Here is a 25080-nt window from a genome sequence, read left to right as displayed (position 1 = left end):
TCCGTTCCCCCGACACCCCTTCCCCTACCCATCCCCCACGGCCCCCACGACCCCCTCTCCTCGCCGAGGATGGGTGCACCAGGCACAGGGCGCAGTGCTGCTGTCGGTCGGCAGGTCTGTGTCCAGCCTGGCACCCTGGGCTCCTCTTAGCCCTGCAGCCGCTGGTGCTCACTCCTGCGGGACAAGGAACCCTCCTCCCTTGGTCTCCCAGGGAGACAGCAGCCCTGCCTCCAAGCTCAGCACGCCCTCTGCTCCAGGGGGCTCTGCGCCAGGGCTCAGCCAGCCTTAGACTGGGATGAGAACACCATCCCAGAGGCCCGCCTGGCTGCCCTGCTGGTTTGCGGATTCTGAATAAGAGGAGAAACGAAATGAACACACCTGCCCTGATGTCACCTCGCTGAAGTCCAGGACTCTTACCTACGCTCAGAAATAGAACCTTCCGTGTGCATCCTGGGGCAGCCGAGGCCTCATAAAGACCCTACTTGGCCAAAGGATCCGACCCCAAAACATCTCCCCACTTGGAGCTGTAGGAGCGCCCTGCTTTCCACTCCCCTAACATGTCTCCAAGGTAGACAGCTCGCCAGCCGCTCCCACTGGCGGTTATCTAGGCCCCTGGGTCAGGTGATCGATTCTTGGTGTCCCCTGCGGCCAGGGCACCTGAGAGAGGGCACCTGTCTGTGTATTTGGAGCCGCAGTGAGTGGCCAGGCTGTGGACAGCAGAGAACCATGCACCCGAGCGCATCTTTGTGCCTGGACAGCTCAGTCTACAGAGGACGCGGCCAGGTCTTCTGGAAGCACCAGGACATCACTGCTGCCCCGGGGGAGGGCCAAGGCGGGGTTCCCCGAGAGTACAGCCTGAGGTAGCAACTAGTGAATCCCATTTTCCAACTGCAGAAACCACAGCCCGGGATGCCACGTGACATGCCCAAGCCAGACTGCATGGAGCTGTCCGGATGAGGACCAACCTGCAGGCATGTGGAGTTTCAGCACCAGCCCTCCTGGGCACACCCCACGCCCTCTTAGTAGGCCCAGGACCCTGACCACTGGGAAGGCGACGCAGAGCCGAAGGCATCAGCCTGATTGACACCTGCCTCCCTGGAGGAGGAAGCCATCAGAACCCGGGCCTCCTCCTCCCACCCTAGGGTGACATTCCCCCAGGCTCAGCCCAGCCGCAGGGACCGCAGAGCCCTCGAGATCTCTCCCCAAACCCCCTGTTTCAGCCACAGAATCCATCTCCCCTTATACGTTCCAGCATTTTTTTTAAATGGTCGGATCCCTCGTGAAGACGACAGGCTCCCTATCAACGTTCTATCCCTTTCCGCCGAGCCTCGGAGGACACTGGTGGGACAGCCCTCCCGCTGGAGGCCTGGGTGACACAGGAGAAGAGGTGTCTCTTTAAAGGGGGGCCCAGAGTAGAAGGAAGATGAGGAACCTCAGGACTCCCCCATCCAGCCCTTCTCAAGAAGAGTGCAGGCACACCTCACCTCCCTCTCCCTCCACGCCTGCTCACCCCCAGCCCATGTGCATGGTTCAGTCTGTCGGTCAGAAAAGGAAAGTGGGCTAAAAGCACCTTGTTCAGAGCCGGCTCAGTGCCCCCGGGGCCACCTGAGGGTGCCAGCTGCTGGGCCATGGCCCTTCCGGCAGCCTGTGGCCTCCCCGACGGGGGCCCAGGTCCCTGAAGTCTGCCTGGGAGTGGCCACCCCCCAGGTCTCTTGGAAACTGGGCCCCAGCACCTTCTTGCCCAGCACCCGCACCTCTCAGCCTCTCCCGAGACTGGGCCCTGGAGGAACCAGGTGTGAGGTAGACTGTGTGTTAGTGACTTAGCTCCCCGCCCAGGCCCGGGCGTAGGAGGAAACCGCTCGCTCCCACCCATGATCCTTGTCCCTGGATGTGGTGACATCGTGGCATGGGCCCCCTGCCCACAGCTCCCGCTGGCCAGAACACCGGCAGCACCGTAGATCCCACTCAGCACGGCCTCAGGATGCAGAAGTCCAGTTCCTGGGGCTTCCGGCGCAGGTTGCACTGGTCCCGGGCCAGCAGCCGCCCTCCGCGGCCCACACACTTGAGTGGACGCCTCTTAAAGCCGCGGCCACAGCTCTTGGAGCAGGGCGACCAGGCCCCGAGCTCCCAGGTCGGGCAGGGGTCCCCACAGGCTCGCGTCTCCGCCGGCCGATGGTTGGCGTTGCAGGCAGATGCTGCGCGCTGCCCGGGGGCGCCCCGGCAGACCACCGCCCGCCTCTGCAGGCCCCCGCCACAGGTCACGGAGCACGGCCCCCAGCTGCCCGCCACCCAGCGCGCAGCGGGCCTGTCATCCGGCTGCTCCACTTGATTGGAGAGGCTGAGGACGCTGTTGTGGAGCACGGGGGGACCTCGGGGGTCCTTGGAGTGGGAGGACTTGTCCTCCCGGGGCTCTTTGGGCAGATAGAAGGAATAGCGGACCCGGGGCGGCGTCATCTTCCCCACAGAGAGGACCTCCACGGTCAGGGGCTCCAGGATGGGCCGGGAGGCCTGCAGGCTCTCCACGGCCATGCCCGTGCCACTGTAGCGCAGCACGCTGCCCTTCACCACCAGGTCCCGCTCCATGGGTGACACCACGAAGTGCCCATTGAGCAGGTACTTGCCTTGGCTGTTCTTCAGGGCCAGGTAGTTCTCATCGCCAATCAGCCCCCTGTAGCCGCGCTGGCGGATGTCAATGCTCGAGGCGCCGGCGGGAATGGCCACCACGAAATTATAGCCGTGCCTGCGGCAGGAGAGGGTTGCGCATTAGACAGATGCCTGGGGGTAAAGACCTGGATCCCGCTAACGTCATAAAGATTCCCCTGTCACGAAACCTGGGGTGGGCCCAGCCGGTGTGGCTCAGTGGTTGAGCATAGACACATGAACCAGGAGGTCACGGTTCGATTCCCAGTCAGGGCACATGCCCAGGTTGTGGGCTCGATCCCCAGTGTGGGGCATGCAAGGAGGCAGGTGATCAATGATTCTCTCTCATCATTGATGTTTCACTCTCTCTCTTCTTCTACCTTCCTCTCTAAAATCAATAAAATATATATATTATTTGTAAGTTCTATAGAACAACAACAAGGCCTGGGGTAGGTCATGAAGATGGCAAAGAACCAAGACCAACCAGGCTGCCTCAGCCACAGCTCAGGGACCCTGGAGACACACACGAGCTGCAAGATGGAAGGGAGATTGTCTTCAGGTCATTTAAAACTAAGTATGCTGGCTGCATCGCCTGATGGTCTTTCTTCTTCAATACAATGATATTTTGGTGAATTCCAGCATATGAGTAAGACCGGGAGTGTTGGGGTCAGAGAGATCCCTACCACACACTTCACAGTTGTCCTTACATAAGTTCCTTAGCTTCTCAGTTTCCGCACCCACAGACCATAGTCACACATAGCATGTGGCATTGTAATGAGGATGAAATTAGCTACTGCACCCACAGCAGAGGAAGCACCCAGTGAGGAGGGAGCAGGGAGGGAGAGGCGATAAGTCCCTGAGTCCCAGGCTGGGCCTCAGTGCAGCGGTACACACTGGCCCTGGAGTGTGGGACCCAGATTAAGCCTTGGCTGGGACACCAACTCCCTGGTGGCTTTAAAGTCAGTCTCTCTGGGTTCCAGTGTCCTCTCCGACACAATGAGTAGGTCCAACTAGAAGACTGCAACGGTTCCTTCTAGCTCCCACAGTCTGTGAAAGGAACCCCTGTCATGTAACCAGTACTTCCTCACTGGGCCTCCTGCTGCAGATCCCTCTGAAAGGCAGCCTAGGACACCCTCAGCCTGCAGTGTCCAGGTTGCCAGAGAAGTTGCCCACCTACGGCTCAGCAGAGGCCCTGTGTGTCCTGGGGAGGCCGAGGCTCCTGGCCACCCATACCTGCCCCACAAATGAGGCCCCAGTGGCTCTGCCTGCCCCAGCTGCTCCCAGAACATGGGTCAGGACTTTTGAAGGAGCACATTCCTCTGGAAAATAAAAGGGAAGGTGCTGGACCTCAGAAAGCTCAGGCCAGGGAGCCCCAGACTCCGAAGTTGGGGATAGAAGAGGCTGAGTCCCAGCCTCTCACACTGCCTGTCTCTACAGTTAACTGCCATTCCCACCTCCATCCAGTCCCCAAGGCCAGGGCCTCGGGCATGAGGAGGCTGTCCCATTTGGCCTCCAATATAGTTGCGTTTTGCTATCATCGTCATGAACATTAAGCACCAAGTACTATGCTAAGCATCTGACTTGGATGAACTCCCTTCATTCTCCCACCAGCACTACATGAAATACATTCGGGACATGCCCACTTCATCAGGGAAGAGATATGTTATTCTAGAGACTGTGTCACTTGCCCTAAGTCATCCGGAATACTGGGGACTGAAATGTGAACCCAGGTCAGTCCTACCCTAGGGCTCTAGACAGACCCTAACAACTCTCTGCCATCCCCCTGGGCAGCATCTCCTGCTGAGGGGGGTCCTCCTTGAGCATGCATCTTTGCAGTCATCCTTGCTTGCTGAATGAATGAATGAATGAATGAATGTCATACTCATAGAAGAGTGTGAGTGGTCTCCACAGCAAGGAAACTGGCCAGATCTAACATTTCCCCCAATCGAACTCAAGCTTCCCATGCCTGGGCGCTATGCCACTCACTCCTCCTCTCCCCTGCTCCCTGGCCACGCCCTCCAGGGCCCAGCACTCACATGGGCTTGGTGAAGAGTCCTGTCACCTTCTTGCAGCTCTTATTGTCTCCCCCGCACACCCCGCATTTGTCAAACTTCTTCTTGGAGCCCAGGTTCCCGTCGCAGCCAGCCTTGATGCACTTGCCCTGGACGCAGACCGAGGTCGAGTCTGGGGTACACAGCGTACCGTCCACCACCTGCAGCGCCCCCAGGAGGGGGAGGAATGGAGAGAAGGACAGGTCAACTGGAGGCTTCCCCGAAGGCCTTGAACCTTCTCTGACCTCTTGGCCTCCAGGGCGCTCACCTTGGGTGCCAGCACGTAGAAGTAGCCGGTGCCGTTGGCTCGGCAGATGAGCTTGCACTTGTCCTGGGGAGACACCCCTGAGTACTTGGGCACCCACGACACGGTGAGGGTGAGCCGGTTGGTGCTGTGGTTGTAGCCATTGAAGGCCTCGCACTGTTCCTCCCGGAAGCTCTTGCCAGAGGCTGGGGAGGGAGCAAGCAGGTGCAGAAAGCTAAAGGGAGGGGCCAAGGTGGGAGCGAAGTAGAGAGCCCTCCTGGGGCTCTTCCCCACCCTCAGCTGAGTGATTCCCCAGCCGTGAAGCCACCCCATCTCAGAGGACTAAAGGAGGCTGGGCCCAGGGATGCAGGACACTGATGATAAGGCATCTCCCAGGCTCTGGGCCACCTTCCCACCTTCCTCTGGCCTTAAAGCCATTGTATCAGGTATTCTAACCCTCTGTGCCTCGGGTCCTCAAACTACGGCCCATGGGCCACATGCAAATACAAATATTGTATTTGTTCCCGTTTTGTTTTTTTACTTCAAAATAAGGTATGTGCAGTGTGCATAGGAATTTGTTCATAGTTTTTTTTTAACTATAGTCTGGCCCTTCAACAGTCTGAGGGACAGTGAACTGGCCCCCTGTTTAAAAAGTTTGAGGACCCCTGCTCTGTGCCATAGAACCAGCCCTACAGCAGGCTACTGAAACTATTTTCAGAATGTTATTAAATTACATAGAATACTAATAAAATAAATTACATGGAATACTAATTACATCGATATGCAATGACCAACATACTTTGAAACATATTGTGATCTGTGTGCTTCTTTGTTATTACACAGTAAATAACAAGACTCCATAATGAGTCTATAACCCCTGTAATTTTGAAGTAGTGACAAGCACAAATGGCATCTTGAGAAATCCATGACAACTAAAAGGTAATGTGAAATAGCCATGATTTCTATTGGTGACAACGTCATAGGTACTGCTACCACTACATTGGATAGAAAGGTTAGTAAAAATACTAAATTTCTAATAGAAGAAAGTTCTAAATTTTAAATTAAAAAGGTTAATAAAAATAAAGATGTCATTTTTATTCCCACCCAAGGTCATGGTTCCCTGGATAATGAATTTCTGCTGACGTCTCAGCCCCTTGGGCCATGTAGCCTCCCAGTCTAAGCCTCTTGCCAAGGGAGTAGACAGAGAAGTTATCCCAAAAGGAATGTGCACCTGTGCATTCCCAGGCTCTGGCCTAAGGCAGACACTCTTGACCACAGTAACTCTGTGGCCACGAATGACCCCAAGTGGGGACTGTGACCTCCAGCCTGGCCTGCCTCCCCCAGACCCAGGCCACCGCTGCCCTCCCTCCTCACCTGAGCTGGGGCAGGGCTCCAGGTTGCAGGATCGGTACTTCACCCTCACTCCCTCGCAGTACTTGCCCCCATTGGCCGGGGTGGGGTTGCTGCACTGCCTCCTGGCCAGCTGCACTCCCCCGCCACAGGTGCGAGAACAGGGGCCGTAGGGCTCCCATTTGGCCCAGGAGCCGTCCACCTGTGAGGAAGAGTCTGTTATGCCCCTGCAGGTGTCAGGGTGCCACACCCACACCCTGAGCCCACAAGAGAGCAACAGTGGTACAGCCTCCCCAATCCCCTCCCTCCGAATGAAGCCCAATTCTACAGCCTCCTCTGCCCTCACCACAGTGGTGGTCAAGAGCAAGTCGGAAAAACTTCCAACTCTCAGGTCCTTCATCAGCAAAAACAGGGCCCATGATATGCAGGCGTGTGGTCACACAGAAGATTTAAATGATGCAACGTGTATGAATATTCCTGGCACTGTGCTTGTCATCGTGCAGGAGTTCAGAGTGTTTCCTTACCTATTCTTAGCGTATTTATGTCTCTAAATCTAAGGTATGGCCAGTCCGCAGCTGTTGCCAGTAAACCACAGATGTCTGGATATTTTTTATCTGTACGTGTTTACTAATGCGGACTTTTCACAAAACCAGACTGATCTTAACCTCACTTGGGGGCTGAATTTGAAGTTTCACTATTAGCAGCTCTGATGTTTGTGTTAAGAGGAGATACACATAAGAGACTATGAAGCAATCTTACAACTCGACTTGGCTCTGGGCTGAATTATGCAGTGTTGTCTTATTTTTTAAGAGGGTGGAGAGGGGATAGAAAATTTATGGCCTTCGGGATGTTTTCCTTATGATGACAGTAAAGTGAGTTTGTATCCCCCAAGCGCACATCAGTTGGGCAATAAAGGAATCAGCCCTGAGAAACAAGCCTGGGATTAAAACGCTGTCACACATCATCCTAAAACCACTAATCCACATGGAGCTCATGGGGAACTGGCCGCATGCAACAGAAGAACTTTAATTTATATTCATAGATTTAGCGTATCTGTCCTTCTGTCAGAGAGTTCTGGCTTCATTGTGTCAATGTGGCGGTTCCATCCTGTAAAAAACACTTTCCCTGGGGCCTGCTTTCTCCTCAAGCGGGAGCCCCACCTCATTCCAGCCTTTTATTTCTAAGACAGTCCTCTGCGTCTACTCTTTCTCCCTCCTCCCTGCTCTGAGCTGGCAATGTGGGTCTCATTGCACCAGGGAAGCCGCTCCCAATCAACAACAACCTCTAAAGACTGAAACAGCCCTAGCTGGTTTGGCTCAGTGGATAGAGCATCGGCCTGTGAACTGAAAGGTCCCAGGTTCGATTCCGGTCATGGGCACATGCTCAGGTTGTGGGCTCAATCCCCAGTGGGGGACTTGTAGGAAGCAGCCGATCCACCATGATTCTCTCTCATCATGGATGTTTCTATCTCTCTCTCTCCCTCTTCCTTCCTCTCTGAAATCATTAAAAATATATTTTTAAAAAAATAAAGACTGAAATAGTCTGTGGCTAGGCCTTGCCATCATATATATATATATTTTTTAATTGATTTCAGAGAGGGAGAGAGAGATAGAAATATCAATGATGAGAGCGAATAATTGACCAGCTGCCTCCTGCAAGCCCCCTACTGGGGATCAAGCCCACAACCTGGGCATGTGCCCTTCACCGGAATTGAATCTGGGACCCTTCAGTCTGCAGGGCAATGCTCTATCCAGTGAGCCAAACCGGCTAGGGCCGTCTCTAGTTTTTCTGCAGTTATTTAGCATTGGTTCCATGACTTCTGAGACGATGCTACGGTTTTTCACCTGGCACCACTTCTTCCCACTGGTTTCTACAGGAAACATTCATCGTGCTCCTCTCATGTGCCATCATTCGTTCATTCACCAAATATCCATTGGGTTCCTACGACCTGCCTGGCTCCAAATCCTTGCCCTCAAAGCGACTGCATCCAAGCAGGGCAAGGTGAACAATACAATAAGCCTGTGCTGCCCGGCCAGCATGGCTCAGTGGTTGAGTGTCAATCTAGGAACCAAGAGGTCATGGTTCCATTCGTGGTTAGATCACATGCCCGGGTTGCAGGCTCGATCCCCAGTGTGGGTGTGCAGGAGGCAGCCCATCCATGATTCTCTCTCATCATTGATGTTTCTATCTCTCTCCCTCTCCCTTCCTCTCTGAAATCAATTAAAAAAACAAAACAAAACACCAGAACATAAAAAGCCTGTCTGCGCATAGTGTCAGATGGGGTTCAAAGCAGGTGGGAGAAAGAGAGATGGGAAGGGCCTCGGAGATTTGAGGTGCTCTGTATTATAAGGGGTCTCAGAGGCCTCACTACTGAGGTGACATTTTTGCAGAGGCCTAAAGGGAAATACAGGAATGAGCTGTGCAGGGGTTAGGGAAAGGCCACTCCACGCAGAGGGAGCAAATACGAAGACCTGGAGGAGGCAGGTACCCAGAGTGCTCCAGGGTCAAAGAGCGAGAGAAGCAGGAGAGGAAGAGAGTCGGGGCTCATTCGTTCTAAGAGGCGAGTAAAGCCGGGAGGGGCATGACCTGGCTCACACTTAAAGGCTCCCTCTGGCTGCTCTGGTGGAAACAACCTGTAAGAAGGTCAGTCAGGGAGCAACCACAATAACCCTAAGGAAGACGTGACGGAGGCTTGGACCGGGGTTACAGCAGGTGAGGTGCTGAGCAACGGCTGGCTCCGGCTCCATTTTGGAAATAGAGTCCACAGGAACGGCTGAGGTATTGGATGTGAAGTGAGAGGAAAACGGTGTTGGTGTGAGCAACGGGGAGATGGAGTCCCCAAGGCAGGTTTAGGGGAGCTGATGGGGAACGCGGCTTCCCTGATGTTATGTCTATACTGTGTATGAGTTCCCCACGCGGAGATGTCAAGATTGGGTGGGGCATTCAGGTCTGTAGTTCAGGAGGCAGGTCTGTGCAGGAGGCATCAATGTGGGAGTCTCTGACACAGAAATATAGTGTTTCCAGCCAGTGGTTGAGATGAATCACCTAAGAAGTTAGCGGGAGGAGTGAGGAGGTCTTGGGAGAAAAGGAGTAACAGTGTCCCAGGTGGAGGGCTAGGCTTCAGTTGAAACAGGTGAAGAGACTGTTCAGAAAAGAGGTTGAGGATGTAGTGCAGTGGTTCTCAACCTCGGCTGCACATTAGAATCTCCTGGGAATCTTTTTAAAATCCTGATGTCTGGGCCTCATCCTCCGGAAATTCTGTTTCTTTGTTATGGGGTGGGGCCACAACATTAGCAACAAAGAAACAGAATTTCCGGAGGATGAGGCCCAGAAATCAGGATTTTAAAAAGATTCCCAGGTGATTCTAATGGGCAGCCAAGGTTGAGAACCACTGATGTAGTGGATTTTTTGGCTGATGGGCTGAGAATTCCAGAAAGCATGGGGAAAAGATGGTGCCTCTCAGATCACACTTCCTATATCTAATATCCTTAAGAAGTTATCTTCCTTATCCTCCTGACTCATCTCATCCTCAGGAGCAGGAGCTGGCCAGGACCTTCTAGTCTAAAAGCATCAGCCTCGTGGTCAAGACAAATGCAATCCAGCCCCAAACCATCTGCCCAAAGCTGATTCTGATAGAGCCCTCATCCACCCAATGCTCCAGTTGGCCCCGCCTCCCTGACGTCACTCATCTCTGCTCTCTCTCGCCCTACTCATCCCTCAAGGCTCTCTTCAAATCTGACCCCCTCATCCAAGTTTTTTCAGACCCCTCTCATGATCATCAAACCCTCATCCCGATCTCCCATGACACACTTTCATGCTTCTGCCTTAACACGTAACTCACACCTCCCTGTGTCTTGTGTCACAGTTCCATTACCAGCTTCCCCACCGGCCTGTGAGACGTGGCCCATTTTTATTTGTTTTCCTGGCCACCACTGTGTCTTACACACAGTCCCCCGAACATAAGGGGTTGTTGCCTAATAAATGGCTAAAGTTTAATTAAGTATATATTCCCAGAACACAGAAAAAGATTTTACATAATTCCGTACCACACCCATCTCAGGGCAATTGCTAACGTGCTTGGTGAGTGCTTTTTCATTATATTGCTTCGGTGTACACACAACCCCAAGCCAAGCCCTCCTGCAGCCCGGCCAGGGTGGGGAGGCGATGATCCTCCCCAGGATCGAGGGAGCAGAGGGATTTCTTATTCCTGCCTGGGAATGTACAAATCCCTTCACTGTCCCAACCCAGGACCTGGAGAAAGTGTTTACTATATTCAGAGAATATCTGGGGTTTTGAATGTGTTCTGGTTTGATCGCTATTCCTGCTTATCAGGAAAAATAAAGTTTCTCCCATTGTGGTTTGGCCTCAAAGACCATCAACCACAGCAGAAACTGATGCTTGGCTCAGGGTGCAGCAAATATGGAGGCTTGCCCAGGGGTCGGCTTCCTTTCAGCTCGGAGCCTTGCTCACCTCTGGCCCACAGCTCCCTGAACACGGAACACACTCAGAGAGAGCTGATGAGGGAAGAAAGGAAGGAAGGAACCAAAGAATGAGCAACCCAAATAGCAAGTGTTCAGCTTTGGTCCAGAGCTGCCAGGTCAGATGAGGTGAAGAGCTCGGCACGGGGACCCCTCGCTTCGGGTGAAGGGCTTTGCCTACCTGCCTAAGACCTACCATATCTTTTCTCTCCAGTCTTAGAGTCAAGAAGGTAACAGAACCACAGACAGGGAAATCGAGGCACAGCACGGCAAGGCGACACAGTTATGGTCCCATAGCAAAGCTGGGATGAGACCACCAGGGTCTACTCCCCTCCAGCACGCTCACCCTGTACTTATTGAGGTTGTGTCTCTCCACGCAGGTCCCCTTGAGGCAGAACTTGCCCTCGCCGCAGCTGGTGCCATCTGCCCAGGGGAAGTGGCGGGTCTGGCACACCATCTGCCCCTTGGCCTTGCCGGTGCACCACAGTTTGGTGCAGTACTGCATGTAGGGACAGGGCTTGGAGCCCACACCGAAGGCCAGCTCGCACTGCTGGCTCAGGGTGTAGCTGGCTCCTGGCAGGTCCTCGGGCAGGGCGATGGGCTTGCTGGGCTGGTCCAGGAGGCAGTCCCCTGCAGAGAGCCAAGGGCATGCATGAGGGATGAGCTGGGGAAGGCGGGGCTTGGCTAACCAGTATCTGAAGGGTAGGGAGAGAATGGAGCAAGGGGCAATGGAATGGGCAGACCCTCTTCAGAGCCCACCTCTTCAAGGTCATGCACACGTTGGATCACAGAGGACAGGTCCAGAGAGGTGGCGGGCACCGCCAACAGTGGCAGACGGACACTCCTGCTCGGTCGCCCTGGCTTACCGTGCCCACTGTCCAGGAAGTCGGTGATGATGGCAGCGCTGCAGGCTGACCAGGGGTTGGCACGGTCGATCTGGATGAGCGTTGGGGACATCATGTGGTTGGCCCGGAGTTTCCCGAACACCTCCTCACACACTTTCACGTTGTCATGGGGCATGTTGAACACATGGCCTGTGGGGTGAGGCAAGAAGGCTCAGTGGCTGTGTAGTTAGGAGGCAATGGGGAGCGGCGGGGGGAGGAGGACCAGTTGGGGAAGCTAGAGAGCCGGGTCAATCAGGCTGGTCATTTTTATGTATTGATGGATTGCTTAGCAGATGTCCCCAACAACATGTTTCTGTGTCCTCTGTCCCATCCAGGAGGCTGCGGGCTCAGTGAGGACAGCAGTGTATTGAACATACTCTCCCCTTAGTGCCTGGTTGATGAGACATGCTGATGGCTGATGTTCTCGGACAATATCACTGGCCAACTGAGCTGGGGCAAGCAGAGACAATCAAACAAAGCCATTGCTAGGGAAGACGCCAGCCCTGAGAGAGGATCCCTAAGGCTTTGGGCCATGAGGAAACACAGATATGCCCATGTGTCTCCCTGCCAAGCACCCAGGGAACCCAGAGAGACCCCTGAAGGGAGCTCTCCCACCCCACCCGAGAGCCCCCTCCAGCCTCACCCAGCTCGTGGGCAGTGGTGAAGGCTGACGGGAGCCCATCGTCCTCGATCACAGAACAGCTTCTCTTGGGGTCGCACATGGTGCCCACGTCAGCCATGCCCAGCGTGTCACAGGTGGTGGCTCCACACAGGTCCTGCCGAGCAAGGGAAGCAGAAGCCAGCCAGAGGTTAGAGACAGTAGTAACAGGCAGACCTGAGAGGAGAAAGAGCATTCCAGCTCGCTCCCATTCCAAGCCTAACCGGGTGTAGCACCTTTTCAGCCAGGCCCTTTCCCAGGGGGCTGTGGGGCTGGCTATTCATGGGATTGACCCAGGCTGAGGGAGGAGGCCTCGGAAGACAGCTCTGTGGCTCATAAGTCCTCTGCTGGGAGGTCCTGTGGGAGGAAATGAGGAGGTACCGAATTAAACTACAGGGCCACTGCTTTATATAGAGTCGGCCTTCCGGACCAGAAAATGGTGACTCCCACAGCTGGGCGAGTCTCTGCTTGTGCCTAACGGAGGCAGGCGTGGGTGGAAGGCAAGCACAGTGTCCATTCAGTCAGCTCTGTGCAGCCTTGGTCTTGGCTGAGTGGCTGCTTTTGGACAACCATGAATTAAGCTCAGACTCTCAGCCAAAGGGTCACTGGCCAAGGGCCCACCCATGCCTGCCACCCGGCCTCCTTGGGTTGGGAGGAGGCAGAGTGAGGTGGGCCCAAGCCTCTGTCCAGACACAGCTCACTTGCTATGGAAGCTCAGGGGGACCGTGGGCCCAATGGCTGCTAGGAAGGAAAACGAATTAAGTGGATTGTGACCTAAGCAGGAAGGTCCCTCTTTTTGTACTGAAAGGTAACTTGCAACCGGAAGTAGGGCTTCTAGCAGCACCCCTGACAGGAGGCACTTCCAGGGATATGGAAGTCCTGGGTGGCTACCTCAAAGAACCTATTAAACAATATGGGCCAGCGATGCATCTAGATACTGCAAAGCCCAGGACCTGGAGCTAGAATAAGGCACTTGCACACATTGTACTCCTCTTTTATATATATATTTATTGATTTCAGAGAAAGAGGGAGAGAGAGAAAGAAACATCAATGATGAAAGAGAATCATTGATTGGCTGCCTCCTGCATGCCTCCTACTGGGGATGAAGTCCGTAACCCAGGCATGTGCCCTGACCAAGAATTGAACCCTGACCTCCTGGTTCATAGGTTGACTCTCAACCACTAACCCACACTGGCCAGGCCATTCTGCTCCTCTTGAGAAGACACTATTGACCAGTGATGCTGGCTTTCTCCTCTCTCCATCTTTGCCTTTCTTGTGGAGGGCACTTTACAGCTGACAGGAAACTATTACATCCCCACAACAGTCTTAGGAGGCAGGTATATGATATGACTATTTGTCAAAGGCGGAAGCTGAGAATCATGATCATAGATCATCGAGGTGATGATTTATCAAATGCTGACACTCTGCGTGCACTTCTCACACGTGACCCTGCTGAATCGTCACCACATCCCACTGGAATAAATACTACTGTCACCTTCTGCAGACAGGAAGCTGAAGCTTGGAGAGTTTCGCATCTCGGGCAAAAATGTGCCCTTGAGGTCGGTAACAGTCAGCCCTATTTCCAGACTTCACAGCCGACTGCCTGGTGCCTCCTGTGTGAACCCTCCAGAGAAAGAGCTGTGCATGTTCTCCTCTGGGAGCCCAGGTGTTTACAGAAACACACACACACACACACACACACACACGTTGGCTTCCTTCTCTTAAGGGCTGTGTGCGTGCATATGCAAGTGCGTGCTGACTTGGGGAAAAGGTGGGCAACCCAGTTAGTGAGGTCAGGGGGCAGAGGAAGAAAGGGGGTCGTAGTTCAGAAGATCAGCAAAATTTAATCCGAAGCCCTCAGAAGTTTACCACCTGAGCAGTGGAACTTGGCTTCCCATGGTCAGGTGAGAGTCACACCTCCTCATGAGCGAGGTTATCCGGCCAGAGAACCGCCAGGGTGATCAGACTGAGCCCACGGTCAAGGACAGGCGAAACACCTGGGCACCCTCGAGCTGCTGTCTTGTGCTGATGTGTGGCCCTCCCTCCACTTTGGGGAGCCCCACGGACGAACTTCAAACTCCCTTCTTTTCCAACTACCCTTCCCTCTCCAAAACTCAGAAAGGTCTCCTTCCCCAGGATTCTGAAACCTAAAGACAACCGCTGCCAAAGCTTGGGGGGAAGGAGAGAAGTGCACCTGAGCAGCAGTTTAGGGAACCTGACTGCTGGGGAATAGCAGTGAGTCCTATGGGTCTGCTTGTGATGCAGCTAAGGGCCCACCGTGAGGAGAGGGGAACGAAGGTTCATGCTGGGGCACAACGAAGGCGGTTGGGCGATGGGGCCCATATGTCCGTGGACACTAGAGTGCAGGATCCCCTAAGGTGGTAGCCCCGGAAAAGTCTAACCTGATGGTCAGAGCCTGTAGGACAAGCATGTTACTTGGCCCTGGGGCACCACGAACACTCCCTGGTGGCCAATGTGAGAGAGAGGACACAGGACTGTGAGGCCTAGATTCTGGTCCTGGTCCCAGCCCCAAGTACATGTGTGACGTGTTGGGCAAGTCACTGCTCTCCTCAGGGCCTCGGCTTACAATGCTGGGGAGGGGCCCATTGTCACCTTGAACCAAGACTGTACCATGGCCTTGCACCTCTGCTCCCTCCCCGATCCCAGATGCTCAGCCCCATCTGGCCTTCTGGGCTGTAAAGGCACACAGAGACTGGTCTACCTTCAGAATGGAAAACAAGGAGGATCATCTTGTCTACTGACCCATGCGGGGTTAGAGTAAAACAAACTCACAGAAAGTGAAGGTCACTCAGGTGCAAGTTCAGGGTCCTGACCCCCTCTGCTCACAGAAATGACTAGAGCAGGTGGGGAGCTCAGCCTGAGTCTAGGCAGCCCCTGGGGCTCAGTGGCCCGGCCAGAAGCCTCCTTCCTCTCAGGGAGGGTGGACTCTCTGTGGAGCAAAGACAAGCAGCTGCAGGCCGTTCCTGGCCAGGAGCAACCTGTTCTTTCCATTAAGAAATCCCAGTTTCCCTGGATCAAACAAGAGGAACAAGGAGAGAGCCGGCAAATGTCCTGAGGGTCAGGGTGTAGCTGAGAGCAACTGTCCTAGGGTAGCCAGTTCCTTCACTGCAGCAAGATGCAGCTGTTTGGGGTCAGAGGCTCTGCTTGTCCCTCTTCCCCCGGTGACTCGGTGACTCGCTGGGCCACAGTGCCGTGAGCGCCTGCAGGCAGTGTGCGGGGCCAGTGGGGCCTCATTGGTGGCATCGAATGCCTCCACCCTCCGGAGTGAACTCAGATGCACTCAGACTGCGTTAACCTCTTCAGCGCAGGCTCTCGTCTCCATAAATGAAAACTGCTCTGGCTCTTCCCGTCTCGAGAATGTGCTCACTGCTCAGCCCAGGTCCTACCTGCCTCACTGTTTCTGATCATCCGTCATTTCTCCACGTAGCTGCAGCTGCTTGTTCCAGGTGATCCAAGAGTCATCTTGGCCAAGAACCTAGTCCTCTTGGATTATTCTTGCCTAACTGTCCCCTTCTATAAAAATCATTCAAGATTGGAGCCACGATTTGAAAATAAATAAAGAAGAAGAACACCTTGGCCCTGGCCGGTGTGGCTCAGTTGGTTGAGCGTCGTCCCGTGCACCGAAAGGTTGTCGGTTCCATTCCCGGTCGGGGCACATGCCCAGGCTGGAGGTTTGATCCCCAGTGGAGGGCATGCAGGAGGCAGCCCATCAATGATTCTCTCTCATCACTGATGTTTCTATCTCTCCCTTACACTCTGAAATCAATAAAAAGAAATTTTTTTTCATCTAGCAATTCAATGCTAGGCCGATGTGACTACGGCTGCCTGGTAAAGAGAAAACTTGCCCTATAACTTCTATATGCAGATTGGGCATCACTGGAATATACAGATGGTATTATAGAAAGAGACTGAGGCCATCAAAACCCCAAGAACTCCCTCAGTGAGGAAGAAGAAGACCCAAAGCCTGCAAGAAGACCGAACTTTCTCTAGAAATCATCCGTTCATGTGGGGGCACACACCAAATGCAATGACAGTGGCTAACGTTTCTTGAGTCGCTACTATGTGTGGGACGCTGCGTGAGGAGTCTTACCTGTGGTAGCTCATCGAATCCTCACAACAGCTTTAGAAGGGAGATGCCACTATGAGGTTCCATTTTACAATGAGATCCAGAGAAGATAAACAACCAGGCCAGGGTCAGTGAGCCCAAGATTGGGCTGGGAGGGAGGGACAGAGGAGGGTTGAAATCCAGGCAGCGCAGCCTCAGAACGGAGCAATTCCCACGAACCTGCACTGCTTCCGGTGCGCGTGCACCCCAAGCATGAACGTGCTGGGGAACCTCAAGAGGGCAAGACTCTCCACCCCAGCCCCAGAGCAGCTGATCTGGGAGTGGGGAGAGGCCTATCTCCGAGGGGAAAGCGGCAGGATTAGCTTTGGAGACTGCTCATAGCGCGGTGTCTGCACCATCCCCCTGGATGAGCAGGCCTTGGCTCCGTGCCCCACACCTGCACTGACACACTGACCCCATCCCTGCCGTGTACCCTGCCTGCTGGCTCCTCCCGGGGCCCCTCCTTTCTCCAGGGAAAAGCCTGATGGCAAAGAGCCCAGATGAAATGCCAGAGGAGCCTAAACTCCCTCTCCCAGGCCTGCAGCCTGACAGCCTAAGACAACGTTGGATTAATGAGCCCCAGGCAGGGAGGTGAACTACCAAGCCCTGTAGCCACGCGCAGCCCTGACACTGTGTCGGCGCCTTCCTTCCGTGGACACATACTAAACAACGGCGTGTGCAGGGGCCCAGCAGAGGTAGAGCGGTCCCGCCTTACAGGAGCTGACAGATCCGGGGGAGTGGCAAATGCTGGAGCCCGCCGTTCCCACACCAGAACAGGAATGTCATCAGACGGGTGTCAAGGAAACCTGCAAGGGCCACGGGACAGAATGCTTTACATCAGGCCTGTCCCAGATGGAAGTTCTGGCAAAGGACCTGTAGGTGATCATTCAGCAACGGCAAACGTATACAGTTCGCCCTCCATCCACGGGGCATACGTTCCAAGACCCCCAGTGGATGCCTGGAACCATGACTAGTACTGAACTCTATCTGTGCGATGTTTCTTCCTAGACATACACACCTATGATAGAGTTTAATTTATCACTTAGGCACAGTAAGAAATGAGCAATGAAATAGAACAATTTTAACAATATACTGTAATAAAAGTTATGTGAATTGTGGTCTCTCTCTCTCTCTCTCATAATATCTTATTTTGATATTTTGCACTCATCTCTGCACTTAAAGGAAGAACTTTAAAGCTTCTCATTGGTGTACCGGAACTGCCGGCATTTGGAGCCATTATTCGGTACAATCATGCTGACTTGAATACAAGCACTTCGATACCACAATAATCAATCTGATGATAACCCAGAGGGCTGCTAAGCGACTAACAGCGTTCAATTTAAAACATATGTTGCCCTAGCTGGTTTGGCTCAGTGGATCGAGCGTCGGAACTGTGGATAGAAGGGTCCCAGGTTCGATTCCGGTCAAGGGCACGTACCTCATTGGGTTGCAGGCTCCTTCCCAGCCCGGGCCCTGGTCGGGGCATGTGCAGGAGGCAACCAATCGACGTGTTCCTCTCACATCGATATTTCTCTCTGTCTTTCCCTCTCTCTTCCACTCTTTCTAAAAAAATCAATGGGAAAAATATTCTCAGGTGAGGATTAAGACAAAGAAGTATGTTTATTTCTGGTGTAATATTTTCAGACCTCCGTTGACAGCCAGTAGCTGAAACCGTGGACAACGGGGGAGGACTGTCCTAAGTGAGGTAGTGGTGACAACAGCTGCCAGTACCTGGGTGCCTACTCAGGAACACTTGGTAGCTTATCCTGGCAACAGCCATTACGTTAGGTCCCTTCATGGTCATCCTGGTCCCCATTCTATGGATCAAAGAGTTGATTCATTCCATGTCTGTTGCTTAAAGAGAAAGTGTCAAGATTCCAACGCAGCTTGCCTGGCTCAAGCCTATGTTCTTCCCATCGTGCCGAGAACAGAAGGCAGGTGTCAAGGTGAGGAGAGGGTAAGTGCTGACAGTGATACCACCACAGGGAGGCTCAAAGGAAGGAGAAGAGCAAGAGCTAAGGAGGGAGAAAACCTCACTTGCTTTCCTGACTAAACTAGTGTTGTTTTTTAAAAGAACAAAAAAAGATTCCCGTGCACTCTACCATTGGCCGACTGACTTGGTGTAAGTGAGAAAAGGAGGGAGAAGGGGAATCACCCCGAAAGACAGGGAGCAATCCTATTCCATGCCTCCCTCCCCCCACCTTCTCCCTCCCAGAAGGAAAGGTGTTAAGTTTCCATTTAGTGATATTTACAAAGTTATTAAAAAACAAATCTGCAGGTGCCCTTCTGTGTTAATATCTTCCACGTCCTGACTTGGGAAAAGATCCTGACAAAATTACGATTCTTTTGATTGTATTGGGAGATACATGTAAAATGCATATTATCGTTTTGTTTTTTAACATTTTATTTTTTTAATATGTTTTTTACTGATTTCAGAGAGAGGAAGGGAGAGGGAGAGAGAGATAGAAACATCAATGATAAGAGAGAATCACTGACCGGCTGCCTCCTGCATGCCCCCTACTGGGGATCAAGGCTGAAACCCGCATATGTGGCCGGACAGGGAATTGAACCTTTTCCTCCTGATTCATGGGTCGCGATACGCAACCACTGAGCCACATTTCATTTTTTTTATCTGAGCACTAAATTTCACTGCCATATCGCAACTAGTTTATTATAGAAATAACCAGCTTCTATTTCAAATGAGGTTCCAGAATGCTGTTCCACTCTGCATAGTCTAGAGATGCATAGATCTCCCCACAAGACATGGAGGTACCCAAGGCCCAAATAAGAAGATAAGTGCTGCCCAAACCGGTTTGGCTCAGTGGATAGAGCGTCGGCCTGCGGACTGAAGGGTCCCAGGTTTGATACCGGTCAAGGGCATATACCTTGGTTGCAGGCACATCCCCAGTAGGAGGTGTGCAGGAGGCAGCTGGTCGATGTTTCTCTCTCATCGATGTTTCTAACTCTCTATCCCTCTCCCTTCCTCTCTGTAAAATATCAATAAAAATATTAGAAAAAAGAAAGAAGATAAGTGCTGAGCTGTGGCTGGGGAGAGGCAGAAAGGTGAGAGTGTGAATGAAGAGAATAAAGGAGGGGAGAATGATGACAAAGAGCCACCGCAATAATCCTAAAAGTGGAAGAGAAGAGCATAGAAGAAAACACAGAGAGGAGAGGACAGGGCATGGGATAAAGTGGTACCAAGCACAACAGAAAAAGCAAAGTAAATGAAGGGCTGAGAAGGCAGAGAAACCACAAATCATAAATCCTAAAAAAAAAAAAAAAAAAGTAAAAAAACATAGTCAGTCCAAAGGAAGAAATGTCACAAATTGCAAAACAGATGGTTGAATGGAGGGGAGGTCACTTATGAGGTCCAACAAGCTTCCTTCCCCATCACCACCAGCTCCCAGCCTCAATGTCTTTTTTTTTTTTTTATCCTCATCCTAGGATATTTTTCTATTGATTTTTAGAGAGAATGGAAAGGAGGGGGGGTAAGAGAGAGAGAGAGAGAGAGAGAGAGAGAAGCATCAATTGGTTGCCTCCTGCATGTGCCCTGACCAGGGCTGGGGATCGAGCCTGCAACCCAGGTGTGTGCCCTTGATGGGAATCAAACCAGGGACCCTTCAGACTGTGAGCCAATGCTCAGTGCCTTTCCTGAGGCCTGTCCCTCTGAGTGCTTCACCGGCTCTAGTTTAAGAAGAATGACCCCCCAATGACTTGACTTCCAGCAGAGGAGCCCCAAGCCTCCCAGTGGGACACTGTACCATACCGTATGGTAATGAGCTGTTTCCTTGTTGGGATCCCTGACTCGCAGTCAATTCCTGGGGGCCAGAGTCCACCTCTTACCAATATCTCTATCTCCACGGCCCAGGATAGTTCCTGGGAGTAACAGATGCTCGGTGAGTATTAGAAGAATGTAGGAATACATGAATAGAAGCGAGTCTATCACAGTTACCCAAACAGCGGAAGCGCTGGGCTTGGAGAGAGAAGAGGGTCTCGCATGGACTAGCTGGCTCCGGCCGCCGGAGCAACAGGAAGCCTCAGAAACGTCCCTCCTCGGAAGTCAGCGTCCACCCAGAAAGCCTGGCTCGGCTTCCGCACGGCCCTGGTTCGGATCCTGCGCTGACCTCACCCTGCTGTTATGAGGCTGCAAGCTGATCCCCTCAGAAAATCAGATGTGCACTTTCTCCAGGAACATGAACTTTCTCTGAATCATTAAGCAAACTCCTCAGATTGTCAAAATACTTGTCGGGTGATCCATTCCTTTCTCCTTTTGTGCACAGGAGACTCCCTGGGTCTTGTCTTCCCAGTGTTTTGATTTCAACACCCCACGCCCCTCCCACTGCCTGCCAAGGAGGCAGCATCTCCCACAGCCCCGCCCAGGCTTGTTGTCATACTCAGCCGCTCGATGGGCGGTCCAAAGGGGGCGGGGGGGGGGGGGGGGGGGGGGGGGGGGGGGGGCTCCAGTGCTGCAGGTCCTGTCATTCTAATTGCTCTCCTTGCAAGTACTCCTGGCACCTGAAGCTCCAAGGGACCAAGCCCAGCCCCTTCCTAACCTCTCTCTCTCTCTCTCTCTCTCTGGAAATGACAACTAGAGTGTGCGATCAGTTAGAGAAAGTCACCAGCCGGTTTTCCCATTTCTCTGGGAGAATCAAGCAATAGGCGACTCTAAAGGTGTCCCTCCTCTCCAGAGCCCTTATAAACAAAAGCTGATTTACAAAATAAGTGCATTTCTAAAAACTCCTATCCAAACAAGCTACATGCGTAGAGTATCTATCATTCGAATTTTAGTTTGAAATGCATTGATTACGCCGCCATTACAAGCCAGGTTTAGGCAGAGCAGCTCAGACATCTGACGTAAAGGATCACGGCTGACCCTCACGAAGCAAAACAGAAGTCCCTCCTGTGTCGGAGGGTAGCAGGCGACTCCCCCGGGTTCCCGGAGACCACATCTGGAAAGCGCAGCTGTGCGCGCATGTTCTCATCGCATACTGTACCTTCCCGGGGGAGTTCAGGAATGAGCAGTTCCTCAGGCTCCGGGAATGCAGCGGGCTCTGCAGCCTGTGCTGGCCAGGCGGTGAGGGAGCGGCGTTTACTCTAAGGCGCAGAGCACATGCGTGGAGGACGGACCTGCCCACTCGGCCTCCCCACGGCCTGGCTCTGCCCTCTGGACAAGGGAGATGAAGAGAGCCTCTGAAAGTCACATCTTGTTCGTCACCATCTCTGACCCAAGCAGTCATACATCTTGGACCCATTATGCGTTGTCAACATAGTCCCCGGGGGGCTAGCTCACACGCTGACACACAGAAGCTGGCGTGCTGCTTGAAGAAGCCGGCTTCTTCGTCACGAGTGGGGTCCTTCTGACGGCCTGGCCCGTGGTCCCGGCAGAAGTCCTCTTCCCAGGGCTGGTTCCAAAAGTCGCCTGGCCCCTGGGCAGCGGAGATCGAGGTCTGGTGCTTTCGAGCCAGCGAGGGACCTCCCTCCACAGGGCATCCCAGGCAGCAGAGGAGCCGCAGCTGCTTTGCCCATTAAGCTATCCTGTTCTCGGCCTTTGCTTGCTTCCCCGGCAATCTGCCTGCCGAGTTGGCCTGCGCGCAGAGGTCAAAGCCACCTCCTCTGTCGTTTCCCCATGACTCAGGCGGTGCTTGTGAGGGCTGGGCAGTGGCAGCTCCATAGACCTCAATTGGAAGAATGAGCGCAAGGAAACAGACTCAGGCCAAAGACCTCCCTAGAGAAACCAGGTGGTGGGAGGAGAAGGCTGGGAAAGGAGGAAGTTCAACTGCGGGAAGGGACTAGCTGTGCCAAATGGGTTAGTGTAGAGGACTCCACCTCCAGCCCCAAGTGCGCCAGTCCAGCTTCGAGGGGCCATTCGGAAACCGTGGACATTCAGAGCCCCACGGGTAACCATTCATTCTGTGCCCTCCCCAGGACGCTGTGGTATGGCACCGATTCAAGTCACAGACCCCAAAAGCAGAGGGAACGGGTCATCTGAATGCCCCTTTTCCTCCCAGCATCTATCAAATTTTAAGAGTCCAGAAACTTCACAGTACCCAATCACTCCAGCATCTACAAATCTACACTTTCCCAGACCCATAGCAAGGGCACAGCTGCTTTTCTGATCTCCTTTGTAATCCCAATATTCAGTCTCTTTCCAACCCTGTAGCTAGGTCCCCAGTGCCCTTCCCTGAGCTCACACCCTGCCACAAGGCCAGGGGCAGAAGCCAGAACGCTGCGGTCCCGGGCAGTAGCAGGCGGTTTCAATGATTCGAGGTCAGGAGCAACCTTGCCTGCTCTGTTCCCCGGCATACATCGGGGCCAAGGGTCACCCTCCATCAACAAGGACATGGGAAAATTGAAAGAGATCTTCCCAACTCAGCTCCAAGTGAAACCTCAAGCTCCAAACAGGGTTCCCTACATAGATGGCCTGCTCCGAACATACTGGAAGCCCCTCAAACAGAGGGCAGGCCCAGCACAAGAGGGTATAGAGGAGGCAGCAGTGACGGAGGGAATGGTCCCAGTACTTGAGTCTGTCCTTTCACTGGAACCTACAAAATATTCCACATCCAAGTTTTCCAGGCCCAGAACAGAGAGGACAAACTGAACATGTCACCCGTGAGGAATGTAGCCAGGTGCCTCACCGGGCCATTTGGATCACCTGCCAGTTCGTTCTACCAGCAGAGGGAGGGAACCTGGGTGTCTGAAGCAACTTAGATGCCTTCATAGAATAGGGCGGACTTTTCCCCACCCGCCCTCTCCAATGCCTCCTATCTGCCTCGGAGACAAACTGCGGCTCCTGGGCGGCAACTTCCTGGGCTCCGGCCCCTTGGCACCTGATCCAGGAGGCGCTGATTGGCCACGCCAGGCCGACACCTTCTGACCACCCACGTGCACCCAGATGCCCGTGAGCCAGAGTTCGCTGAGCCTAGGAGCGGGCTCTCCCTGTAAGATCCAAAGTGGGAGTTGGAGGAGAGCAACGAAATTTGAACTTGGGGGAGCGGGGAGGGGCATAGCACAGCACAAAGCGCATCTGGAGAGCTAAGGGCAGTGACCTGATGGAAATGAAGCCGCGTGGGTCCAGAGAGGTGACAGATGAACTTACCTGCCTGGTGAAGAGGATGGCGGTGTCCCAATACTCGGGGTGCTTGTCGCTCACTTTGTTCAGCTTCTTCTGCCAGGCACAGAAGTTGCGCAGCGTCAAGGCCGCGTTGCCTGTGACCTTGGGCCCCGCGTCGCGGTCTCCAAGGAGCAGCACCTTGACCACCACGATGCTGATGGGGTTGAGGATGCTGGGATGGCGGTAGAGGCGCGCCGCGGTGGCCAGCAGCGTCAGCAGGTAGTGCTCCAAGTCCTCGCCGTGGAACTTGACCATGGACTCGTCCGCCACCACCAGGGTCTCCACGTAGCGCGGGATGGACACGAAGCGCTTGGCGCGCCCAGACCTGCGCCTGCTGCGACTCTCCCCTAAGCCGGTCCGCCGAGGCTTGTAAGGGTCCAGAGCCCGCAGGATGGCGGGGTTCCAGCCTGAAGCCACCCCGCAGCGAGAGGTGGGGTCTCCGGGAGGCCCGCCAGGGGCGCCGCGGCGCTGGAGGAGGTGTGCGCCCTGGCGGTTGCGCTGCGCCGCGGGCGCGCTGGCGTTGGGCAGCGGGCTAATGACATACTCCACGCCTCGGTAACCGAAGGCTCCGCGCAGCCCCCCGCACAGGCTCAAGGCCGCGAACGAATCCGGCTCGGCGTTCACGTCCCCCGAGTAAAAGCAACGTCGCAGGTCCGGGGAGTTCGCGGGGAGCCCCTGGAGCGGGACCCCCAGATGCTCAGTGGCGAAGGCGGGCGCCAGGAACTGGGCATCCGGTGTCAGGTGGAGGTAAAAGTCCTCCTGAAACGCCGTGATCTGAAAAATGAGCCCCTGAGCCCCGGGGTCCTCGGGGCCCCGCCGGTAGTACTGGCGGCCGTTGATGTCCGGGTCCAGTAGGATGGGCACCACCACCTCCCGCTCCGGCTCTGCACCGCCCGCGGGTGCCCCGGCGAGAGCCAGGGTGAGGATGCCCAGCAGAAGCATGGCGGCGGGCAGCGCACAGCCCCGCTCTCGGAGCAGGAGCAGCCGCCGGCGCGATCTCGGTGCAGCCCGCACCGGCACCGCCGACGCTCCGGGCAGCCCGCAGCTCCCGGGAAGGAGAGCGAAGGGAGGGCGACTGCTCCCCGAGCGGCGAGCGGTGAGCGAGCGCCCTGCAGCCCGCGCCTCCTACCTGTGCCTTCCCTAGCAAAGCGCGCCGCAGAACTTAAGTGCAACCGCTGTCAAGTGCAAGGCGAAGATTTGCAGCCGAGAACTAGAGGGAGGTGCCGCGCCGCTTCTCCCAACTGCAGCCACTCGTAGCGCTGGGCGAGCCTATTAAAGGCTCCCTTCTCTTTGGACTGCCCAGTCGGCGCCCCTCCCTCTCTGGCCTCCCAGCCTCCCAAAGCTTGCAGCTGGGAGCCTCCGGGGGCCATCGAAGAACTCGGTCCCGCCTCCAGAGCCGAGAGCCACTAGGCGGGGAGGGAGTGGCGTTGAGCTGAGGCAGGAGGCGTGGGCTGGCCGAGAAACAGGAATCTCAGTTCGCGTTTTTTGCCCTCAAGTTATGCCCTGGTGGCCGACACGCCCGACACATCGGTTACTGC

The 25080-nt window shown here is 54.3% G+C and overlaps 1 protein-coding gene across 1 annotated transcript; it reads right to left on the bottom strand.

Annotated features, from left to right (window-relative positions):
- Positions 1-65: 65 nt before the first annotated feature.
- On the bottom strand, positions 66-24484 carry ADAMTS15 (ADAM metallopeptidase with thrombospondin type 1 motif 15). The gene is made up of 8 exons (XM_070399256.1): positions 23528-24484; positions 12291-12423; positions 11630-11797; positions 11110-11393; positions 6310-6487; positions 4960-5141; positions 4677-4852; positions 66-2740 (listed from the first exon to the last, which is right to left on the bottom strand). The coding sequence occupies exons 1-8, from the start codon at positions 24482-24484 to the stop codon at positions 1966-1968; spliced, it is 2853 nt and encodes a 950-aa protein (XP_070255357.1). The 3' UTR covers positions 66-1965.
- Positions 24485-25080: the final 596 nt, after the last annotated feature.

This window comes from Myotis yumanensis, unplaced genomic scaffold (genome assembly GCF_028538775.1).
Source record: "Myotis yumanensis isolate MYYU_CA2020_CCGP unplaced genomic scaffold, mMyoYum1.0.hap1 SCAF_19, whole genome shotgun sequence".
In the NCBI taxonomy this organism is placed as follows: Eukaryota; Metazoa; Chordata; class Mammalia; order Chiroptera; family Vespertilionidae; genus Myotis; species Myotis yumanensis.
Note: the sequence above shows the minus strand (reverse complement) of the source record. Positions and strands in the feature narration are given on the sequence as shown.